At 39.7% G+C, this 24,512-nt stretch overlaps 2 protein-coding genes and 1 long non-coding RNA gene across 5 annotated transcripts in view; 1 reads left to right on the forward strand and 2 right to left on the reverse strand.

The window, feature by feature from the left end:
• Window positions 1-13,465, reverse strand: avpr2ab (arginine vasopressin receptor 2a, duplicate b). 3 transcript variants are annotated; one of them, XM_051948971.1, is made up of 7 exons: window positions 12,985-13,465; window positions 9,192-9,466; window positions 7,052-7,297; window positions 5,525-5,671; window positions 5,217-5,458; window positions 3,016-3,227; window positions 1-1,837 (listed from the first exon to the last, which is right to left on the reverse strand). In XM_051948971.1, exons 1-7 carry the CDS (start codon window positions 13,061-13,063, stop codon window positions 1,653-1,655), a joined length of 1,386 nt encoding a protein of 461 aa, XP_051804931.1. In that variant the 5' UTR covers window positions 13,064-13,465; the 3' UTR covers window positions 1-1,652. The 3 variants fall into 3 exon arrangements, 1 of the variants encoding a protein (XP_051804931.1); XR_007942305.1 differs by lacking the exon at window positions 12,985-13,465 and having other exon boundaries at window positions 1,720-1,837; window positions 3,016-3,929; window positions 5,206-5,458; window positions 9,192-9,454; XR_007942304.1 differs by lacking the exon at window positions 12,985-13,465 and having other exon boundaries at window positions 1,720-1,837; window positions 3,016-3,929; window positions 5,206-5,671; window positions 9,192-9,454.
• On the forward strand, window positions 7,184-22,453 carry LOC127534290 (uncharacterized). Its single transcript, XR_007942309.1, has 4 exons — window positions 7,184-7,323; window positions 9,201-9,431; window positions 20,967-21,085; window positions 22,340-22,453. It is a non-coding gene; the product is annotated as an uncharacterized LOC127534290 (long non-coding RNA).
• The window catches only part of LOC110968075 (isocitrate dehydrogenase [NAD] subunit gamma, mitochondrial-like), a 9,330-nt gene continuing 5,359 nt past the window's right edge, over window positions 20,542-24,512 (reverse strand). Inside the window, exons 7-8 of the mRNA XM_022217884.2 lie at window positions 22,378-22,533; window positions 20,542-21,062 (exon numbers count right to left, since the gene is read on the reverse strand). Coding sequence (XP_022073576.2) covers window positions 20,961-21,062; window positions 22,378-22,533 — 258 coding nt within the window. The 3' untranslated portion in view covers window positions 20,542-20,960. The remainder of the gene's footprint in view (window positions 21,063-22,377; window positions 22,534-24,512) is intronic.

Consider the following 24,512-nt stretch of genomic DNA (forward strand, 5'->3'; position numbering starts at 1 on the left):
ATTAGAACATTTATTACAGCAGTTTATATCTAAACTATGACATGTACTAAAAATAATACATTGATGTTTATGTACCTAAAGCTCTCTGCTTCACTATTTACTAAATTCAAATTCTAATCGTGTTAGCTCACTTCAACTTCCACCCATTCTATAGTAGCAAGTGCTTACTTTAACTCAGCTTAGATTAGTTTTAACAAAGCTAAATCTGCCCAACAACACCACTAAAACATATGTCTGAGTAATTTGTAATACAAAAAGTGAAAAAAAAACTATTTGCCACTTTGAAGAAAAATCACAGGAACAGATACATTTACAGTAATTATACATTATACATTTCATCACAGCAGTTCATATCTAAAGTATGACATGAACTACTACAAACACGTGGATGTTCATGTACCTGAAGCTGTCGGTTCCAGTATTTACTAAATTCAGTGAACTATCTTTCGAAGAAGCGGTTTAGCAACAATTCTTAGCCATGGTGGCTAATTACTACTAATTCTACTAGCTCACCATTACTCACAGTAGCAATTGCCTACCTTAGCTTAGCTACACATTAGACATTTTTATTACAGTAGTTTAGATTTTAAATATCACAAATAATTACATAAATACTTGGATAGACAGCTGCAGTATTTTAACCTTGCCAGCAAGTTGATTTCTCGCGATATTTGTGAGTTCACAAATCTCAATATTGTGGAGTACTATCAAGTACTACACAATTATTAATCTGGCTATTGCCAGGTTAGCAGTATTTGCTAACTGATTACGTTTTTTGAAGAAGTACCTTTTCTGTTTTGCAACTATGGTTAGCTACTGTGGCTAACTAGCTTACTGCTAGTTTCACTCATTCCACCCATTCACTTCTACAGTAGGAATTGCCTGGCTTAGTTTAGCTACATGATAGAAATTTTTTATTACAGCAGTTTACTATGGCAAGTACATAAATACTGACATAGACAGTTTCAGTATTTGCTAAATTTGAGGTGAATTATTTTTTGAAGAAGTGCTTTCGCTGTTCTGCAACCGCTACGGTTAACCACTACGGCTAACTAGCTTACTGTTAGTTCTGCTAGCTCACCACTTGTTTGTACAGTACCAAGCGCCTGGCTTAGCTTAAATTAGATTCAAGATCAGAAAGAGCAGACTGATGTCTAATAGAAGCTAAATCGTCCAACAACAACACTAAAGCGTACTATTTCACATGCTGTATTTTGTTTGAATAATTTGTACAACAAAAAAGGGGAAAAACTACAAGACGCCATTTTGAAAACCGTTTTGGGCCAGGCTACTTCCTGGACACTTCCCGCCTCAGCTAGGAATCTGTAGGATACAAAAAATGGCACTTCTGTCTGTACAGATTATTTTATTTTAAATATATATGTACTTGTGTGTCAGTGAGCCCTCAAGGTGCTGGTAGGTGGATTTAATTTTGTTTGTATTGTCTTTGAACCAAGTTAAGCTTAATGTTTTTCTGCCTGTGTCCAGTCTTTACGCTAAGATAACCCTTGCTAACCACAGGCCTCTGAATCCTGTCTAGAGAAGCTAACGTTTGGTAAAACCCCGAGTGTAGCTCCTGAAACAGTCCGACTACCAGCAGCCTCAGTGGGGTAATTATGTCCCACAAGGCGGGCTGTAGCTTCGCTGTGTATTCAGTAGCTGGAGGTGTGTGTGGTGGTGGAGTCATTCGGTAAAGAGCCCCGGCGCTGGGAGCTCATCCGGCAGAGCAGCAGCAGCCGAAGCTCCGGGGAGACGCTGCTGGAGAAGGCAGAGTAGATCCAGGGGTTGGTGCAGGAGTTCAGACTGGCCAGCAGCATGAGCAAGGTGAACGCTGCACCTGCACAAAAACACACACCTGTCTCAACATTCCTTCATAATCAGACGTTTAAATTTGATCTTTTAATGTAGAAATGTTATACATGTAAACACTAAAACTCTGCACAATATGTTGAGATATATACATGGAATTTGCTGTCATTGGGAGGAAAAATGTAAAAATATTTAAACATATTAAGTGTAACAATAAGACATGTAGCTCATTCATAGGTTTATGCATCATTTACTCCAGATATAAGTCTATGTAACAAGTGCACACACTAGATTTTATATTTAGAAAAAAACCGTGTGCATATTTTTGCCTAAGTGATATTAAAGAGCCAATCTGTTTATATTTTATCTTTAGCAAAATGCAAAAGCTTGTGAAATCAGAGCTTTATAAGTGCTATTGCAGTTTTATAATTAATAAAAATGTCTTGTGTCCTTATCATTTTCGAACTCTTTATCTCTAATTATAGTATCATTGCATTTCTTTCTAAATTAATTGTATATGCTACTGTATATACTGTATTGTCAATGCCCTGTGACAGACTGGCAACCTGTTCAGGGTGTCCCCTGCCTTCACCCGAGTCAGCTGGGATAGGCTCCAGCGCCCCCCGTGACCCTAGTGTGGATAAAGCGGTGTATAGATGATGGATGGATGGATGAATTGTCAATTCGATAGATAAACTAAGTAATTCATGCTTTTATATTCAATACATAAAACATCAATATTCTCCATTTTAAGCTGTTTACTAAAGAAGTTATTAAGCATGAAATAGAGGTTTGTAAAACTAGGAAAGTACAAACCCAAAAACAATCCTGGAGAAATATTTTTGCACACTGAAATTTAAAATAAAGTAATTGCAAATTACTTGAATTTGTACATTCAATTTTAAAACATTTTCTTTCATCACTAAAAACTAATATCCTTGCGTTAAATGTATGTTTTTCATTCATTTTTTCAAATGAATTGTGTATTCTATGTCCTGTATTGTCATTTCAATAAATAAATGAAGTAAATCATGCTTAAAATGTATTATACTAGTATATAAAATGCATTACTCAGTTTAAGTCAATAAGTAAAGAAGCTGTTCAACGTTAGGACACCCTGAAATTCTGACCTACATGTTTGGACGTGACCACGAAGCATTGTTTTTAATTAGGTGAACACAGAGAATACGTTCCATGTGTTGGTACCGTTCTGAGGCGGGTCGGGACCCCAGGCGGCCCACAGCTGGACGCTGAAGAACGGCGCCCAGCAGAGCGAGTAGACGAGAACGATGACCAGCGTCATCCTCACCGTCTTGGATATGGCGGCCGACACCTCCCCGCCCCGGGCAGGAGGAGCTTTGGGAGGGTCAGAGGGGCAGATAGTGAAGGGAACCGGAGGGTCGGTGGGGCAGATAGTGAAGGGAACCGGAGGGTCGGTGGGGCAGATAGTGAAGGGAACCGGAGGGTCGGAGGGGCAGATAGTGAAGGGAACCGGAGGGTCGGAGGGGCAGATAGTGAAGGGAACCGGAGGGTCGGTGGGGCAGATAGTGAAGGGAACCGGAGGGTCGGTGGGGCAGATAGTGAAGGGAACCGGAGGGTCGGGGGGGCAGATAGTGAAGGGAACCGGAGGGTCGGGGGGGCAGATAGTGAAGGGAACCGGAGGGTCGGGGGGGCAGATAGTGAAGGGAACCGGAGGGTCGGAGGGGCAGATAGTGAAGGGAACCGGAGGGTCGGGGGGCAGATAGTGAAGGGAACCGGAGGGTCGGGGGGGCAGATAGTGAAGGGAACCGGAGGGTCGGGGGGGCAGATAGTGAAGGGAACCGGAGGGTCGGTGGGGCAGATAGTGAAGGGAACCGGAGGGTCGGGGGGGCAGATAGTGAAGGGAACCGGAGGGTCGGAGGGGCAGATAGTGAAGGGAACCGGAGGGTCGGGGGGGCAGATAGTGAAGGGAACCGGAGGGTCGGAGGGGCAGATAGTGAAGGGAACCGGAGGGTCGGAGGGGCAGATAGTGAAGGGAACCGGAGGGTCGGGGGGGCAGATAGTGAAGGGAACCGGAGGGTCGGTGGGGCAGATAGTGAAGGGAACTGGAGGATCAGGCAGCATGTCAGGCTGAGGCTCAGCTGGAGGGAACACAGAGACAGTAAGGGTTGATTTTACTCACTGTAGACTCGTTTTTCACTGAAATATAAAGTTCTGCACCTCTATGGAAACAGAAAAACCATGAAGAAGAATATACATTACTTTTCAAAATTACAATTCAAAATTCAACATCTACACTTCCAGATGTTGAGAATTTGAAGTCAAAAACCTCCAGTCACTCCTGGACCTTCTGCTGAGGTTGTTTTTCTAAATTTGTGAGGTTGTTGCTGTTTTTTATCATCATTGTGTGTTTTTATCTAGGGCTGCAACTGACGACGCGTCGACTAATCGTCTGAGCACAATACGTCATCAAAAGCGGAAGTGAGCGTGCAATGCAACAGAAATCACGTCCGACCGGAGTGCGGAACACGGACGGACATCGGCACTGCATCGTGTGTCATGGCTCCCTCGTCTCCTGCTCGGCTCTCAGCCTAATTAGAGACGGCTGCGAAGGAGCGCAGCTGGCTGTAATTGGCAATCACCGGCAGTTAGAAGCCTGGTTCTCCCCACTACGCTTTGCTGGGCCATTGACTGTGCTTCCCCCGTTTGGATTACACCTTTGTCGGGACTCGCCCAAACCTGGATACTCCTCACCTGCTTCGTCTTCTTCCCCTCTCATCCTGGAACCCCCTTCTGCTCGTTTTCCCTTCCTTCGCTCCGGCGTCTGTCCCTGGTCTGTCCACTCCTCAGTCTCCGCCATAATCCTCGCCCCCAGCTTTCTCAGTTTAGCTCCCCACCTCGTCTGCCAACTGTCCAAGGACTTTATGTGAGTTATTTTTCCCGTTAGTTTTAGTTTATTCCCCCGGCGGCCGTGATCCGTAATCCTTGGTTTCAGTTTCAGTTCCCTGTGCTGTTTGTTTTTTGTGCCTCCTTTATGGAGTGCCTTTTGTTTTATTTTCTGTAAAATAAATTTATTATTAATTCACTTGCCTGCCTGTCACTTGCTGCTTGGGTTCACTCCGCTAGTTCTAACATCGTGCATATATTATGTATGCACGATGCAGCGCGGACATCCGCAATCTATCGTAAACACGGATGTCAGCGTTTACTATACAGCTGTATCTAAACGCGGACATCCACGCTGCATCGTGCGTACATAATACATGCACAATGCAGCCCCGACGTCCGTCTGTGTTCCGCGCTCCGGTCGGACGCCGATTTCTGTTACATTGCGTGCTCACTTCCGCTTTTGATGACGTATCGTGCTCAGACGATTAGTCGACGCGTCATTAGTTGCAGCCCTAGTTTTATCCTCACCTGGGTGAACAGATGTGAAGGACGTGATGCTGCTGGACCTGATCGGACCCATCGGCAGGCAGCTGGAATCACAGGAGGTTTGATTTCTGGGGTTGTTGAAGACGAGGGGTGAGACGTGGAGGGGGAGGCCGGACTTCCCCCTGGCTCCTCCCCTTCGCTGGCTGTCTCGTCTGGACGCCGTTAAAGACGAGGGCGACAGGCGGCGCTCCGACTTCAGGTACAGGTTGTTGTGGATCTCCCTGAAGATGCGAACCTGAAGGAGTGAAGTTATCATTATTCTGTTTAGTGAGATGTTCTGCTGGGTTCTGCTGGGCTGTACCTGGCAGACGGTGATGATGAGGACAGGCAGGATGAAGACCGACACGGTCATCCAGGTCACGTAGGCCTTCAGGCCCCAAGACTCGGCAAAGTTCCCCCAACATTCGTAGATTCCTGGAGCCACTTCAGAGCGGGAGAAGATGAAAACCTGCAGAGGAGAAGAGATGAAACTCAGCAGGAATATTTGGTTCTGGAAATGTTCGGAGAGAGTTCTGTAAAGTTCTAGGGATGTTTTAGTGTGAGATTTTCTGTTAGTTCCCAGAATGTTCTTTTTAAAGGTAGGATAAGGTTCTCTAAAGATGTTCTAAGATCATTCTTAACCATTTTTGAATGTAACATCGAGAACGATTTATAAATGAAAGTTCTCAGTGCAACAGAACATTGCAGGTACAACGTTCTACGTTTGTTATTATTTTAAACTACAGGAACGTTTTATAAAAACACATTCTGTCTTGAAAACATTTTCTGAATGTTGGTGTGAAAACATTCTTCTTTAGTTATCATGGAACATAATCTGACAACATCCTCCAAACATCCTCTGAATGTTAAAACGTTCTGTCTCAGTTCAGTTTTAACCTCACAGGAACATTGTTAGAAATGAAGAATATCCTTAAAAAGTTGTTTAAACATCAGATTAAAATGTTTTCTGTCAAACATTATTAGAACTTGTAAGTAATGTTAGACAGAGTTTTGGGAATGTTCTCTGCTGTTTGACCCAGCTAGAATCTTTTTGATTCAAAAACGTTCTGAGAAAGTTCTGCAAAGTTGTAGTGATGTTTTCAGCAGGAAGTTTTCTTTTAATTCCCAGAATGTAAGTTGAAAATTCCCTAAAGACATCTATAAACGTTCTTGAAACATTTTCCGAATGTTGCATTGAGAAGTTCCAGAACATTTCAGGTAAAATGTTCGATCTTTGTTAATATTTTAAATTACAGGAACGTTTTATAAAAGCACATTCTGTCTTCTGAGGCCTCGATAACATCTGGAGAACATTTTCTGAATGTTAGTTTGAGAATGTTCTTCTTTAGTTATCATGGAACATAATCTGACAACATCCTACAAACATCCTCTGAATGTTAAAACGTTCTGTCTTAGTTCACTTTTAACCTCACAGGAACATAATTAGAAATGATAAATATCCTGCAAACGTTCTTTGAAGACCAGATTAAAATGTTTTATTTAGATCATTATTAGAACTTGTAGGTAACGTTAGCCAGAGTTTTGGGAACGTTCTCTGCTTGGTGGGTTTTAAAAACGTTTTGAAAAAGTTCTGAAAAATTCTAGTGATGTTTTCAGCAGGAGCATTTTCTTTTAGCTCCCAGAATGTTAGTTGAAAGTTGCCTAAAGACATCTAAAAATGTTCTTTAAACGTTTTCTGAATGTTGGTTTGAGAACATTCTTCTTTTATTATCCTTGAACATAATCTGACAACATCCTCCAAACATCCTCTTAATGTTAAAACATTTTGTCTTGGTTCTCTTTTAACCTCACAGGAACCTTGTAAATGTTCTATATTCTGCGGTTCTACCTGCGGCAGGCTGAGCAGCAGCGACAGCCCCCAGGCCGACACCACGAAGGAGTTGCAGCGCTGCGTGGCTCTGCTGCGATGCGCCTGCAGGGGGCAGCATATGGCGTAGTGGCGGTCCAGCGTCATGGCAACGATCATGTAGGAGGAGGCGAACATGCCGAGCACCTGGAGGTATTTCACCAGGCGACACAGGAAGTCTGGGCCGGGAAACCGACCCTGAACGTCCCACACCAGCTGGGGCAGCACCTCAGAGAGGAGGCAGAAGTACGGAGGTATTTTAGTGTTTTGTATCTGAGAATGTGTGTTCTGGTGTTTGGTTGGTACCTTACCCTTCTATACAAAATGATTCATATGCATTTAGAGATTTGTGTACTGAGTTGTTTACATTAATTGGTTTGTGTACAGGCTGCACAGTGATGTAGTGGTTAGCACTTTCACTTTGCAGCAAGAAGATCCCCGGTTCAAATCCCGGGGTGGGTCTGGGATCTTTCTGCATGGAGTTTGCATGTTCTCCCTGAGCATGCGTGGGTTTTCTCCGGGTACTCCAGTTTCCTCCCACAGTCCAAAAAGATGCTGAGGTTACTTGGTTACTCTAAACTGTCCGTAGGTGTGAATGTGAGTGATTGTGTGTCTGTGTATGTAGCCCTGTGACAGACTGGTGACCTGTCCAGGGTGTCCCCTGCCTTCACCCGAGTCAGCTGGGATAGGCTCCAGCACCCCCATGACCCTAGTGAGGATAAAGCGGTGTCTAGAGGATGGATAGATGGATGGTTTGTGTACATATTTACATATTTATGTGCGCATTGAATTGTGACGCTCAATATTTGTGTTCACATTTAAAGATTTGCTTACAAATTTGTGTACGTTTGATTGTTTGTGTACACATTTATAAATATGTATGTACATTTAATTATTTTTATACAGATTTAAATATTTTTATTAACATTTAAATATTTGTAAACATATTTAAATATTTTTGTACACATTTTACATTTTTATACATGTTTAAATACTTTTTTACATATTGAAATATTTTTATATGCATTTAAATTTTTATACATATTTTAAGATTTTTATACACATTTAAATATATTTATCCATCCATCCATTCTCTATACACCGCTTTATCCTCATTAGGGTCGTGGGGGGTGCTGGAGTCTATCCCAGCTGACTCGGGTGAAGGCAGGGGACATCCTGGACAGGTCACCAGTCTGTCACAGGACTACATATACAGACACACAATCACTCACATTCACACCTACAGGCAATTTAGAATAATCAATTAACCTCAGCATATTTTTGGGCTGTGGGAGGAAGCCGGAGTACCCGGAGAAAACCCACGCATGCACAGGCAACATGTAAACTCCATGCAGAAAGATCCCAGGCCCACCCCGGGATTTGAACCGGGGCTCTCCTTGCTGCAAGGCTAAAGTGCTAACCACTATGCAACTATGCAGCCCCATATATTTATATATATTTAAATATTTTGTCCATATTCAGAGATTTTTGTACACATTTTAATATTTTATACACTTTTAAATATTTCTATGCACATTTAAAGATTTTTGTACACATTTAAAGATATTTACACACATTCGAATAATTTTTGCACACGTTGAGATTCTTATATACGTTTAAAGATTTTTTTATCCCCTTTTAAATATTTTTATACACATTTGAATATTTTTATACGTTCAAAGATATTTATTAACATTTAAATATTTTTCTACACTTTTAAATATTTTTATGCTCATTTAAAGATTTTTGTACACATATTCAGATTTTTGTACCCTTTTAAATATTTGTATACACATTTAAAGATGTTTATACACATTTAAAGATATTTATAAACATTTAAATATTTTTCTACACTTTTAAATATTTTTATACCCTTTTAAATATTTGTATACACATTTAAAGATGTTTATACACATTTAAAGATATTTATAAACATTTAAATATTTTTCTACACTTTTAAATATTTTTATACCCTTTTAAATATTTTTATGCACATTTAAAGATTTTTATACACATTTAAAGATATTTATACACATATTTATACACACTCCACATATACAAAGTGAGCTACACTTTCTAAACTTTTCATGCTATTTTGTTACCATCATTTCCTTCGTGTTACCTGGAACAGCGCCACCACCAGGTCGGCCAGACAGAGGTTGAGCATGAACTGCTGCAGCGGGTTGTGATGTCGCCGGCGCCTTAGCAGCACCACCAGCACCAGCCCGTTGCCAAGCAACGCCATCACCAAGATGATCCCCAGCACCACCACCTCGGCCACCGCCAGCAGGGCGTCCCGCTTCCAGTTGGTGGCGTTGGAGCCCCCCGGGGCCTCGGGGGCGACCGACCAATGGGTGGACAGGTAGGTGTCTGTTACCATGGAGACCGACATGTTACCTGGGAGGAGGCAGGAGGACAGAAAGAGACGTGATGCTGGAAAGACGTAAAACATGCTAAGATCGATCTGCTTATTTATGTCCGAGAATCAACAGAAAAATGGAAAATTTCAAACACTACGTTCCTCTACATGTCACCTACAGCTATGAAATTTGGCACGCACATGTAACTCGTCAAGATGCACGAAAATATAATTGACACCCATACTGAAAACCCAACAGGAAGTCAGCCATTTTGAATTATGTGTCATATTTTGGATAATTTGGGCCAATTGTTGCACATTTTCGAAAGCTATAAACTCAAACAGGGTAACTCTGACAGAGCTGAAATTTGGCCAGCAACTAAACCAGGCACAGTTGATAAAAAGTTATCAAAATACTCTACAGACGTCTGAGGTTTTGGAAATGGTGGCTGGCAGAAATTCGACAATTCGCCATGAAACAGGAAGTGCTGTGTACCTCCCCTAAACATGCTCCAATCTGCGTCAAATTTTACATGATTGATCAGAGTCCAGTCCTGATGAATTCTGTAGACCAAAATACATCCACAGTCACAGCGCCACCTGGTGGACAGTTTTGATAGTTCACCATCATAAAAGCCATAGGCCAAAAGACACTCTGTCACAGCGCCACCTGGTGGACATGCTTGGAACGCTGACCTGAACAACACTTTTTTTTGTTGTTTTTTGTTTTGTTTTTTTTTACAGTTGAAGGCTTCAAAGTTTAAGTTTAAAGCACAAAATTACTTGTTTGGGGGTCTGTAAAGGCAGGATAACTAAACATATTGTATAAATGTTTGATGATAACGCATTTACACAGCTACGTTCTCAAAACTGAACGTGTTATTCAACCGTAAAACACACATTTTTCATTTTTACTTCAAGTTCATACTACGGCTGCCCTCACAAACTGCCTAAATGTACACGTGAATAACTGCCTGCTGTTATTTTTCCTACGCTTCTCCACCCTTTAGACCTGGATATTAATTAAGTTAATATTGAAACCAATAAAAATTGAATGGAAACACAGTTATGCAATATGATAAACAGTCCTTTACAGCTACACCTATGACATTGATCTAGGATAAATTTGAGTTTGTCTCTCTTTATTTTACAGATTTGGTCTAAATTATCACAATCAAACACCTTTATTACATTACTATTTATTACTCTATAGGACATTTTTCTACTTATGTTTATATTTTTGGAGATATTTTTGTATTTATGTTTATACTTTTAGACTTTTTATGTTTATCCATTCTCTTTTTTGCACATTTAATAGCATATTTCACCATTTTCAACAGGTGCATTTCTGTTGAAAATACTTTTTACCCACAAGCCTCCTCATGTAAAGGTAAAACCAACTTCTACACAGTTTAATTTCCCATTTTAGATTAAATCTGTCCACTCCATCCTTCTTTTAGCACTTTTAAATAGCATTTAATCACTTTTTTTCTGTCAGAAATGCTCCTTTTATCCTTAGTCCCCCTCATGTGAAGGTGGAACCAACTTCTATAGAGTTTAATTTCCCATTCTAGTACATTTCTGCACATTTCAGAGTATTTTGTGACCATTTTAGTCATTTTTACTGTCAAAAACAAGTTTCTTGGCATGTTTTGATGAATTTAATCCAATTAGAAGCCTGTGGACACCTGCTGTTTAACACTTAGTGAAAAAGGTCAAATCGGTCCTTTTTGTGCCTTTCTCAGTGTGTTTTATGATTCTTAGCCAGATTATTCCTCTCAAAAATGTTCCTTTCACTCTGTCATCCTTATGTGAAAATAAAACCAACTTCAACGCAGTTTAATTTCCCGTTTTAGATGTAAAAGGTGCATAAAGGACTGATTTTAGCTTTCTGGCTCATTAAAATAAAACCAAGTGTTAAACAGCAGGTCCACAGTCTTCTAATTGGATTAAAATCATCAAAACATGTCAACAAACTTGGCTGCTGACATGTTTTTGACAGCAAAAAATTACTAAAAATGGTTAAAAATACACTGGTTGTACTTCACTCTCAATCCTCCTCATATGAAGATAAAACCAACTTCTATAGAGTTTAGTTTCCCATTTTAGATCAAATTCATCCTTATTTTTGCACCTTTAATAGTATTTTTTGAATAATTTTTAGTCATTTTTTAACATCAAAATGCTCATTTCACTCTCAGTCTTCTTCATGTAAAGATGAAACCAACTTCTGCAGAGTTTAATTTGTCATTTTAGTACATTATTTCACATTTCAAAGTGTTTTTTTTTACATTTTCAGTAAGTTTTTACTACCAAAAACATGCCAGCTGACAAATTAGTTGCCGTGTTTTGGTGATTTTAATCCAATTAGAAGACTGTGGACACCTGCTGTTTAACACTTGGTTTTACTTTCACAAAGCAAAAGCTCAAAACAGTCCTTTTTGCACCTTTCTGGGTATGTTTTGACCATTCCTTGCCAGATTATTCCTGACAAAAATGTTCCTTTCACTCTCAATCCTCCCGTTGACATGTTTTGCTGATTTTAATCCAATTAGAAGACAGTGAACACCTGCTCTGTAGAAGTTGGTTCTACTATTACATGAGGAAGACTGAGGGTAAAAATGACTAAAAGTGGTTAAAAATACTACTAAAGGTGCAAACGGAAGGATGGTTTTTATCTAAAATGGAAAATTAAACTCTATAGAAGTTGGTTTTATCTTCACATGAGGAGGATTGAGGTTGAAAAGAACATTTTTGATGCTAAAAAATTACTAAATATGGTGAAAAAATATTATTCAACGTGCAAGAAGAAGGATGTTTGGACTGATTGTATATAAAATGGGAAATTAAACTCTATAGAAGCTGGTTCTATCTTCACAAGGTCACTCTCAATCCTCCTCTTGTGAACCAACTTCTACAGAGTTTAATTCATCCTTCCTTTTGTACCCTTAATAATATTTTTAACCATTTTTAGGATTTTTTTTTACTGTCTAAAATGTTTCTTTTCCCCTAAATCCTCCTCATGTAAAGATAAAACCAACTTCTACATAGTTTACTTTTCCACATTAGATAAAAATAAGTCCAATCCATCTTTCTTTTTGCATCTTTAGTAGTATTTTTAACCTGTTTTAGTCCATTTTTACTGTCTAAAATGCTCCTTTTCCTCTCAGTCCTCCTCATGTAAAGATAAAATCCATTTCTACAAAGTTTAATTTTCATTTTAGATCAAATCTATCCTTCTTTTTGCACCTATAATAGTATATTTTAACCAGTTTGAGACATTTTTTACTGCCAAAAATGCTCCTTTCACCCTCAATCCTCATCTATGAAGGTAAAACCAACTTCTACAGAGTGTAATTTAACATTTTAGATAAAAACACAGTCCAATCCATCCTTCTTTTTGCTCTTTCAATAGTATTTTTAACCAATTTTAGTTATTTTTTACTGTCTAAAAGGCTCCTTTTCCCCTCAAATCCTCCTCATGTGAAGATAAATCCAACTTCTACAGAGTTTAATCTCCCAACCATCAGAAGCAGAACCTGAGCAAACGCTGGACTCACCTCGTCCTCAGCATCCCGTGAAGCATCTGTCGGATCCAGGACAACCTGATCTGCTGTTGCACACCGGAGCTGCATTCATGCTGAGCGTTTTCCACTCCGTTATTCCTCCTCCGACGGCGACCTCTGCCAACTGACACCCTTCAGCACATCCCTCTCTGCTGCCGGCCGCCTCAGACTCATGAAAAGTGGGCAGAAGGAAGCGTTGCTGAAAGGCCGCGTTGCCGTGGATTAATGTGATTTCCTGCCCGTTGTTGTTGATATGGAAGGCGTTGATGAGCAGCAGCTGATCAGATGAGACTCCTGTTATTGGAGGTGATCAAAGAGCCCTGAAGCGATACGTGTTGGTGTGATTTTGCACCAGCGGGTGACGGAGAGGGCTGAGGTGTTGTGAAGAGAAATGAGAAGTCAGCAACAACAGAAGGAGGGTTTGTCTTTCTCAGCAGCCTTCTTATTCCTGTTTTTCCTCCCACATTCCACCTCTCCTCCATCCTCCCTCCAACAGAGAACTAATCTGTTTGCTTCCCCTCAATTGCTCCCTCATTTGGAGAAGCGTCTAATTACTGAGAGGCCCGCTGAGTGGCTGTAAAACAGTCGCACATGAGCCCTGTTCTTCTGCTTTAAAAATACTTCCCTGTGCTTCCAACTAACCTCCATCAGAGGACTTGGATTAGTCGGAATTCCCAATTTATGCTTTTTGTTTGTGAACAACTTCCCTGAAAAGACCAGAACAAGTAACGAGTTTTCTTCTGCTGTTCAGATGTTTGGGGCCAAAAGCTGCAGAGAAAGTACAGTGACTCTACACAAACAAAAACAGAGTAAAATGTTAGTGATACATTAATACAGCGGTGTCAAACTCATTTTAGTTCAGGGGACACATTCAGCCCAATGTGATCTAAAGTGACCAGTAAAATCAGACAATAATAACCTCAACTCCAAAAGTTTCCTTTGTTTTAATGCAAAAAAGTTCATTCTGAAAATGTTTAGATTTAAGGAATTATCTTTTTACAAAACATCATGAACAACATGAAATTTCTGAAGAAAAGTGAGTTCAGTTTCAACAACATTCAGCCTCAGGTTATCATTTCCACATTACGACTTCCAGATTACAGAGTGTCTACAAAGGAACACAACATTTAGTCACAGCTATCTGGAACTGAACAATGTAGGGTTTTACTTTATGATCAAAGACAAAAAAAAAACAAAGACAAAATATTACAAAAATGAGACAAAACAAAAAATAGACAACACAAAACAAAACGAAAGAGACAAAAAAAATTAGACCAAAAAGTTAGAAAGCAACAAAAAACTGGACAAATGACACAAACGAGACAAAAAGGAGCCACAAAACAACAAAATGATGCTTGAAACAACGAATAAAGCAAGTCACAAAAATCTAAAATGCACCGTTCATCCTCAGTCCTCATGTCAAGGTAAAATCAACTTCTACAGAGTTTATTTTTCCATCTTAGATGCAAAAGGTGCAACAAGGACTGAATTTAGCTTTGTGGCTCATGAAAATAAAACTAAATGTTAAACAGCGGGTGTCCATAGTCTTCTAACTGGATTCAAATCATCAAAAGATGTTAACAAATGTGACAGCTGAGATGTTTTTGAGTAAAATATGACTAAAAATGGTTTTCAAAAAAGGACACAGAAAGGTGCAAAAAATGTATTAAAATGGGAAATTAAACTCTATAGAAGTTGGTTCTACCTTTCCATGAGGATGCAAAAATAGACAACACTACCGAGAGAAAAAGGAAACGCAAAACGACAAAAACGATGCTTAAAACAAGAAATAAAGCAAAACACAAAATGACAAGTAAGACAAAAAACACAAGTGAGACAGAAACAAAACAACAACAAACAAAAGTCAGAAAAAAAACAGCAAAACAAGACAAAATCGTCGTCACGTTATGTCGATTAATTGATTATTATTATGGATAGCGTCGAGCTTAACTCAAGTTTGTTTCTAGCATTTTCGGTTCTAAAGTTATCGGCAGCAGAACATCGGGTAGTTTCAGCAAAAACACCTGTTTTTGACCAAAAAACAGAGATAACGAGCTTTTTGTGCAGAGAGGCACATCAATCAGAGCAGTCACTTTGATGCCAATGTTTTTTGGTTTAGTGACATCCCACACAACTGAACAGTTGTTTACTTATATGAAACAACAAAAACAACTCAGAAAAAGCATTTTGAGGTCAACTTTTTAACCTTTTGTTAGCTAAGTCATTTATTTACAAACAAACAACACAAGTCAACATTTTGGTTCAGAACAATACATCTTACAAAATATAAACAATCTATTTTTAGGTGTGTGTGTGTGTGTGTGTGTGTGTGTGTGTGTGTGTGTGTGTGTGTGTGTGTGTGTTTTAGCATTTGCTACATTGTAGGAAATCTGAAAACTATGTCACTTGTGGGGACATCTTTCGGCCCCCACAAGTTTAAACAGTGTTTTCTTAACCATGTTGTTGTTACTGAAAAAAGTAAAAGTGCAAAAACGTTTCTTTAGGGTTAGCCATTGTTTTGGTGTTGGTTAAGGTTAGGGTTAGGGTTAGGGTTAGGTATGAATGGGAGTCAATGGTAAGTCCCCACAATGATAGAAAAACAGTGTGTGTGTGTGTGTGTGTGTGTGTGTGTGTGTGTGTGTGTGTGTGTGTGTGTGTGTGTGTGTGTGTGTGTGTGTGTGTGTGTGTGTGTGTGTGTGTGTGTGTGTGTGTGTGTGTGTGTGTTCGCTCCCCCCCGCCCCTAATCACAGTAGTTCTGTTTGGTGTGGTAAGCGGTGAAACATTCTCCTGCATGCAAGGGAACACAACAGGACTTGCACCACATTTTGGTCTCACTGTGCCGGCCCCTGCGTGTGCAGACTCTACACCTCCTTGCCGGTCTACACTTCTTGCCGGTGGACATCAGGCGTTCCAGTCTGCGTTTACCCATTTGTCCATCAAGCCTACTTTCCGGGTCAGACTTGTATGGAGCCCTTGGAGTACGTCGGCCATCCTCTGAGACACCACCCCCATCAGCCCCAACATCTGCTACTTCCTCCTTCCTGTTCTCTCCCACGTGTCGCTTTATTGTCCAATTCTTCACTACCCTGTGCATAAACTCCAGGAGAGTTTTACACCCTGCTGGGTTTCTTGCTCGGTAGAGGACATGCGTGTTGAACGTGCACACCTGGAAGAGGTAGGCCACAAACGTCTTGGACCAGTTCAGTGATCTTCTAATGAATGGATGATAGGCAATATTTTGGTCTAATTTATCTACACCGTTCATGAAGGTGTTGTAGGCAACGACGCACTCTGGCTTCAACCAGGTAACCCTGTTTTTTTGTCCCTTCTGCCACACTTCAGCTTTTTTCATCTGGGTGGCTTGTTGTTTCCATCTTGACTAAACGTTTGTCCTGCCACACCAGAACCATCACCTTGTTGTTGTGCCACACAACTTTCTCCCCCGCCTCGAGGTCAGACTTTTTCATTTCCCTGATGACCTTGGGTTCCCCCCGATTCTTCCTCAACGTTCCACAAACATTGGTTTGTGCTCCCAGTAAATGCTCAACAGAGCTACAGAGTTGTAAAAATGATCCATGTACACTGTATAACCATGGCCTGGAAGACGATCAAGCAGAGAAAACACAATTTCTGGCAGGGTACTGCCTTCTCCAACGTAAGGCCGCAGGTTGAAGCAATAGCCTGTGGCAGAGTCACACAGTATATTTAACTGCCATAAATATTATTTATGTTGTTATTTCATATGTTGTTCGCATATATTATTTTATTTCTTATTTTTTAATGCATAATGACTGATTTGATGGGAAATATATGAGAGGAACATTTTTTTATTTCTGTGTTGCACGAGGACACTTTAAGTTGTGACAACCTGGAAGTTTATGTTGCATGCAGACATGTTGTGTCTCCCCAAGATGATTAATGGCAGGAGAAGTTGTTCCTCCTTGTTTTGAAGAACTTTTAAGACAATGCCCATTTTTTCCGTTGTACTTCTCATTCCCTCATGGTGAATTGCAGCCAGCGAGGTATGTGTGTTTAATGTTTGTATTTGTCGCGCATTTTCATTCATGTTTAATTGCTCTTCATGCTAATTAACAGTGTGTGTGTGTGGATTTGATGAAGAATGATCGAAGCTGCGATTAAATCCATCAGTGACTGACAGCTCTGGTTCCGTGTATTTCCTGACGGAGTGATAGTCGAACTCGGTTCTGCGTGCACGTGACTGCTTGTGCCGACAGCGAATCAAGACGGGCCATGCAGATAAGCCACTGTTTAAAGGACACATCAGTTCATCTGTTTTTCGTGAAGACGTCCAGAAGCTAGACACTTAAGTTGTGTCATTAAAGGGACATAAGGCTCGAAAAAGAATAAGGGACTGTGTGTAACTGTAACAACAGTGTTTCATAAGATATTAAGGGGCATCGATGTAATTGATATTTGATTTGATATTTGTGCTCATTCGTCATTTAATTTAGTGAATTTAGTGAAATAAGGCAATCTACGTAAAAATGTACATTTAAGTTGAAGTTTAAAGGAAAGCTTTCAATTTATGATTATTTTGTTCAAGTTTATTTAAGTGTGGTTATAAGAAATTAGCTGTGATTGACAGTAATATTTAAGCCATTTATACAACTTACTCTCAACTTAAAGGGTCATTTGAAAGACAGCCATGTACTTAACCTCAATAACCTGCGATTTTGCAGTGTTTGTTCATTGTATTCATATCTGATATAAGGTGTACAGATAAGTTCAAATACTTTAAAATGTCACAAATAAGTAAAGAAAGTGTAGCAGCTGCCATCCAGCATGAAGCAGAGCCAGAGCAGGCAGATGAGTCTAATATTGTACAACAAGAAGTACAAACTAAAGCACCTCGCAGAAGTGAAAGAGCCAGGTTTGTTGAGATCTTTTGGCCATTTTAATCCAATTAATGGACTGTGGACACCTTCTGTTTAATATTTATTTTTCCTACTAAAAAGCTAAAATCAGTCCAATCCATTCATCTTTTTGTACCTTTAATAGCATATTTTACCATTTTTAGCTGAAATATTACTGTCAGAAATGTTCCTTTCACCCTCAGTCCTCCTTCTACAGGTTAAATAACCATTTTAGTTGAAAACAGAGAAGCAAAACTTCAGTAACAAAAGTAATAGAGTAGCTGAGACATTAGTTTTCGTTCACTTTACAGACACTAAATAGACAAACAGCCTAGTTTGTTGACATGTTTTGGTGATTTTAATCCAGTTAGAAGACTGTGGACGCCTGCTGTTTAACACTTAGTTTTATTTTCATGAGTCAGAAAGATAAAATCCGTGACCGGAGATCGGTGCCACTGAACTAAACTCGTCTGTATTTACAGTAGATGAACTGCTTCAATTGTCCCTGCTGCATATTCATATCATAATAAATTGGTAAGATAAGCTATTTTTAATTTTCATTCTATTGAAAAGGAAATAAAAGAATCATTCATCTAGAACAACGCCACAGTCAACTTTAGCTAAAATGGAGCAACTTTAATTAATCTACACCACCGCCTTAGCAGTTTGGGGTCCCTTAGAAATGTCCTTATTTTTGAAAGAAAAGCAGTTTTTTCAATGAAGATAGCATTAAATATATGGTAAATCCAGTGCAGACATTGTTAATGTGGTAAATGACTATTCTAGCTGGAAACAACTGATTTTTAATGGAATATCTCCATAGGGGTACAGAGGAACATTTCCAGCAACCATCACTCCTGTGTTCTAATGCTACATTGTGTTAGCTAATGGTGCTGAAAGGCTCACTGATGATTAGGATCATGGGTTGCATTCAGACCCATGACTGCTGCATTGGTGACTATAGTCCCTGTTCATGGGGTGCCGCAGGGCTAATTTATTTTTCCTCACAACAAGAAGATCCTCAGTTTGCATGTTCTCCCTGTGCATGTGTGGGTTTTCTCCCACAGTCCAAAAACACGCTGAGGTTAATTGATTACTCTAAATTGTCCGTAGGTGTGGATGTGAGTGTGATTGTTTGTCTCTATATGTAGCCCTGTGACAGACTGGTGACCTGTCCAGGTGAATCTTCACCCTAAATCACCTGGGATAGACGCCAGCCCGCCGCGACCCTAATGAGGATTAATGTGTATAGATGATGGATGGATGGAGCAGGATGGGTTAGGTTTCTTCTTCCTTTTTGTTTTACAGCAGGTTGCATTGTTGAAAATTTGTTCTTTTTTCCTCAGATCTTTGACACAAACTGAGTGAAACTCATATCGATATCAATGGTATTAATGGGGATGGTACAAAGAGGAAACATACCAGTGTCTTTATTAAAATGAATTAATGATTAGTCTCTATCATCCAAGAATCATACATCAACAAGAGAAGCACTCAGGGTGCACAGTCCTCTTCAAGGCTGCTCATTCCCCCATATGGCATTGTTAGAAATGCAGCATTTGTTTATTAGTTATTGATGATCAGAAATCACAGCAACATAGAATATGACCATTAAATATAGATGTACCCACAAACACAATGACCTTGTGCTGAACACAAGCGTGTGTTATACATGTGTATGTTATGTACGGATACAGAATCGTGACCAAAACATGTAGCAGGTGGCGGGAATTGATGGGACTCAGAAACACCCCCACAATTTAATCAATTGTTCTTGCATCATTTCTGATGGATAAGTCCTGATAAGTCCTCAGTGGTGGATTTGTAGTAGGATCACAATCAGCTGATGTAGTGTTCGCTTGTTGTCATGGTTACAGTGACGTGCCGTTATCTGACAATGACACAGAAATCCTTAACAAATCCGTGGATCCAGACTATAAGCTGCATCACTGCTAAAATCTAATCTCTTGGTTCTTGTGTCATTTCTGACGTTCCCTGAAAATTTCATCCAAATCTGTTTGTCTGTGTTTGAGTAATGTTGCTGACAGACAGACAGACAGACAGACCAACGCTGTGTTCCTTGGCAGTGTAACAATAAATCTAATTTACATGTCATCCATGATAATGAATATACAGAAAAATAAATACGCATGCCAAAAAACATTCGTTCATTGTCTCAGAGAACCTCCAAAGTTTCACGTCATGTTTTCAGGTGAGCTCACGTTGTCCAGCTCCCCTGTGACTACTTTAAAAAGTCACTGTAAAGTTCTTTAACTTCCAGCTGGAAATGTTCTTTATTTATTATTTCCCAGAAGAAATCTGAAGAGTCTGCTTTCTGTTTAAATCACACTAAAGTGTGTAAAACAAACATTGTGGTCATCCTCCCCTTCTAGTCTTCAAGTGTTTACTTTTTAAAATTTCTATCATCATTCCTGCTTGTTTTATTTTTTCTGACATTATTAATAGAAAATAAGAGCTCAAAAGTCACTTTGCGTTGCACTTTCAACATGACTTGTGCTGCACAAAAAGGTAAAAGTCATAGGTCTTGTCCTCCAGATGAGTTTTACTTGGAAATACATCAAACGTAGTGGTTGAACAGGACGATGGTTCCTCTGTGTGGTCTGGATGAGACAGTGCAGCCTGGAATCATTCACACTTCTGAAGACAGACCAGTGATTTACAGTGAAAACAAACTTTATTAGAGGTCAGAGCAACAGTTTGAGGGTAGTTTCATTAGGTTAGTATAAAGTTAATGTTAAAATGTGTGAAGAAGCTGGTTTGCCTCAATTATTAAACCAAACATACACATGGAAAAGACTGGGTGGGACTCAAACACTGTAATCTGTGTTATTTTTCATACAGTAAGCATTGTAATGATGTGTTCAGGGCAAATAAAGTGCTAAAACTAAAGTCAGAAAGCACTGTAAAATACTTCAAACAGGGAGTTCTAAACCTTCAGAATAAATATCAGCTGTTGCAGAGACATTTAAACGGTTTGTTTTTACAGTTTCATTTCAGTGTCATATATTATGTTGTTGCTATAAAATTGCATAGAGGAGCTACAGGAGGATGTTTTAATCCCACACTGTGTTCTACAGGCTCAGTGTTCGGGGTCCGGTGCTCTCCACGGCCTTCATGATGGACTGAACCACCTCAGATGTGGAGCCTTGACCTCCCAGATCAGCGGTGTGCAGCTGGAAAACATGTGGAGAGAATGGTGTTTAACACATCATCACCGACTGGAAGAACAAACACAAGACACATCGATAGTTTATTCATCTCCTTGGGAAAATTCAAAGTATCCAGTAGCTCACAGATGTTAAAACCCTGAGCAACATCTGTTTTCCTACATACACTAGAATACACATTCAAAAGCAAAAGTTTAGGTTTATTATTTTAACCCTCGTGTCGTCCTGTGGGTCAAAATTAACCCGTTTTAAAGTTTGAAAATGTGGGGAAAAAATATTTTCACAGTGACACTTCTGATGTCCACATTTTCAACATTTTTTTTAAAATCTTTGAACATTTTTTGGTGGAAAAAAGAAAAGTTAAAAATGTTTGGAACATTCAGAAAAAAATCAACCAAAATCCAGCGAATGTCACTGGATTTTAATTGATGTTTACGTAAATGTTCTTAAAGAAAATATTAGAAGTTTTACTGATATATATGTAATCCCTTTAGATATTTTGGGGATTTTTTTTGAAGATTTTTACTAATTTTTTGAAAATATTTGCAAGAATTTTCTTGGCAAATTAGTTTTTTTAAATAAACATTTAAGGGAAACTTTTAAGGAATTATTGGAATTTTCTTCCTGAAGGTTTTGCAAATTTATAGAAATGTGGGGATTTTTTTGCTGATTTTTTGGATTTTTTTCAGACAAGGAAACAATATTTTTTGGTGTCCGTAAATGAAGACAACAGGAGGGTTAAAACAATTCAGGCCCCACAGTAGGAATTCAGTGCAGCTAAGGTCAGTCTGTGCTTCATTACTGGGATTCTACTTTAAGGTTAAATTTCTCTTTAACCCTCCTGTCGTCCTTCAGGTCAGATTGACCCGTTTTAAAGTTTTAAAAATGTGGAAAAATATATATTTTTTCAGAGTGAAAATTTCCACATTTTCAAAATTTTTTTAGGAAATTTTTGAACATTTTTTGGTGGAAAAAAACAAATAAAAAATGTTTAAGAACATTCAGAAAAAAATCAACCAAAATCCAGTGAATTTCACCATCAAATTTGGGGATTTTTTATTTAAAAAAATAAAACTTTTGAGGGAAACTTTTCAGGAATTTTCTTCCTGAAGATTTTGCAAATTTTATTAATTTGGGGAATTTTTTTCTGAATTTTTGGACTTTTTTCAGACAAGGCAACAACAATTTTGGTAAGGACAACACAAGGGTTAAAATACCACAAAGGTGTCTGTTGGGTTCAGGTCGGGACACTCATAGGTCCACTTTATTCTTGTGTAAAACAGAGTGAAGCTATGAGCCGATGCCGGGCGTGTTTTCGTACCCGGGTCTCGGTGACGGTGGACAGGATGGCTCTGCGGATCATGTTGGCGTAGGCGTGGAGCTTCAGGTGGTCCAGCAGCAGGCAGGAGGCCAGCAGCATGGCCGTGGGGTTCGCCGTGTTGGTGTTAGCAATGCTCTTCCCGGTGTTCCTGGTGCCCTGCAGAAGAGAGAAAATAACGTATCGGCATCGCACAACGAAAGTAAGCAGGAGTCAGTGTATGCACAAAATTGACCAACAGTTGTTTCATGAGTACAGACAGAAATGTGCTAATATAAAATACAAGAAAAACAGTCAGAGAGCGCAGGACTCCGCCAAGGCTGCTCAGTCGTGGATGATTTCTGATGGATGAAATCGTCAAAAAATTTGTGGTTCACAGCAGATTTGTAGTAGGATCACAATCAGCAGGCAGTTGACATAGTGTTCACCTGTTGTCATGGTTGCAATGATGCCATGCTGCTATCTCTCAATGATTCAGAAATCTGTATCATTGCTGGATAGCAACATAGGTCAGAAATGGCACTTGGTCCTTGTGTCATTTCTGACTTTCCCTGAAAATTTCATCTAAATCCGTTAGTCTGTTTTTGAGTAATGTTGCTAACAGACAGACAGACAGACCAATGCCTTCCTTGGCAGAGTAATAACATCTTTTTTCATTTCAGATTGTTGTAGTTGAGCTAGAGAGGACAAAGAGCAGAGGAATTAAAAGTTGAACGAGGAATTTTTTGGGGCATTTTTGTCCGTGTGAATTGTGCCTTCACCATTAAGCTTTCAGAACAACTCATTAATATATTTATTATGTAGCATAGGACACCATAGGGTGTCGCTCTTCTCCTGGGCATTTTCCTTTAAAAAGGAAGTCGGCTGCTTGCCAAAGTAGATGCCGGTTTCCAGTCGAATCCATGCCACAGTTAACAGTGACGGAAGGTCCCCCTCTGCCGCTGCCGCCCCTGCTGTCCTCACTTAACAAATAAAAAAAGGTCACTTCCCCAAATTTAAATCCTGTTCGTGACGGCAAATGTTACACGAGTTACATACCACGATGGACGCAACAGTGTAATTTTCAACAATTATTTATTTCATAAGGAGAAGTGGGTATCCCTGCTTACTTCATCATCTTGTCTCTGAAACTCATCAAACCTAATTAATTTTACAGCACCACAAAAGGCAGATCAACCCGCAGGTATAACATGCATGAACTCACTCTAAACTTATGGCACAGCAAAAGAACTGCAAACTAACACACCACAAATGGCGGATCAACCCGCAGGTATAACATGCATGAATTCACTTCAAACTTTAGGGCACAGCAAAAGAACTGCAAGCTAACACACCTCACATGAAAACACATCACAAGATCGAGTATAGAGAGTCAGAGCATAGATGGTATTAACAGGGGAAGTGACCCAAATCAAACAAACATAAAACAAAAGACAAATGTAGGGAGTTAGTTTGCCCGCACAAGTTCTTTATTCTTTCACACAGCTGTAGTGTATTACTGGGCGAACTAACTCAAATTAAAAAATACAAACAAGATTACAAAAAGGACAGCAGGCAGCGTCCCACACGAATACTGAAACACCGTCGTCCCACGCTCAGTTGTTCACTCACACGGTGCCACAATCACTCCATTCTGCAGCAAGTCCATAAAACCCGGATTGTCTCATTTCATCCTCCTGCCTGGCGTGTGTGCCCAGCAAACACTTCAGGCCACCCCACAGGAAACCGGCATCTACTTCGGCAAGCAGCCGACTTCCTTTTTAAAGGAAAATGCCCAGGAGAAGAGCGACACCCTATGGTGTCCTATGCGACAGTTAATCTAGATTTGACATTTGTCCTTCCAAGCAATGTGGAAGAGTTATGTGACGATCTGTGTTGGTTTGTCTGTCTGTCTGTCTGTCTGTTAGCAATATTTCTCAAAAACAAACCAACAGATTTGGATGAAATTTTCCGTGAAGCTCAGAAATGACGCAAGGACCAAGGGATTAGATTTTAGCAGTGATGCAGCTTATAGTCTGGATCCATGGATTTGTTAAAGATTTACGTATCATTGACAGACAGTGGCACGCCATCACTGTAACCATGACAACAAGCAAACACTACGCTCTCTGAGTGCTTTTCTCCTTTATTATTGATTG

The sequence above is a fragment of the Acanthochromis polyacanthus genome, chromosome 6, assembly GCF_021347895.1.
Source record: "Acanthochromis polyacanthus isolate Apoly-LR-REF ecotype Palm Island chromosome 6, KAUST_Apoly_ChrSc, whole genome shotgun sequence".
NCBI classification, from domain to species: domain Eukaryota; kingdom Metazoa; phylum Chordata; class Actinopteri; family Pomacentridae; genus Acanthochromis; species Acanthochromis polyacanthus.

What these genes read in the sequence shown, in the direction of transcription:
- avpr2ab (XM_051948971.1), bottom strand. Translation starts at nt 13,063, where the DNA reads ATGCAGCTCCGGTGTGCAACAGCAGATCAGGTTGTCCTGGATCCGACA. An exon ending in AGCATCACGTCCTTCACATC is followed by an intron (nt 3,228 to 5,216) that starts TGTTCACCCAGG and finishes TCCGGTTCCCTT; the next exon opens with CACTATCTGCCCCACCGACC. An exon ending in TCCCGACCCGCCTCAGAACG is followed by an intron (nt 1,838 to 3,015) that starts GTACCAACACAT and finishes GTTTTTGTGCAG; the next exon opens with GTGCAGCGTTCACCTTGCTC.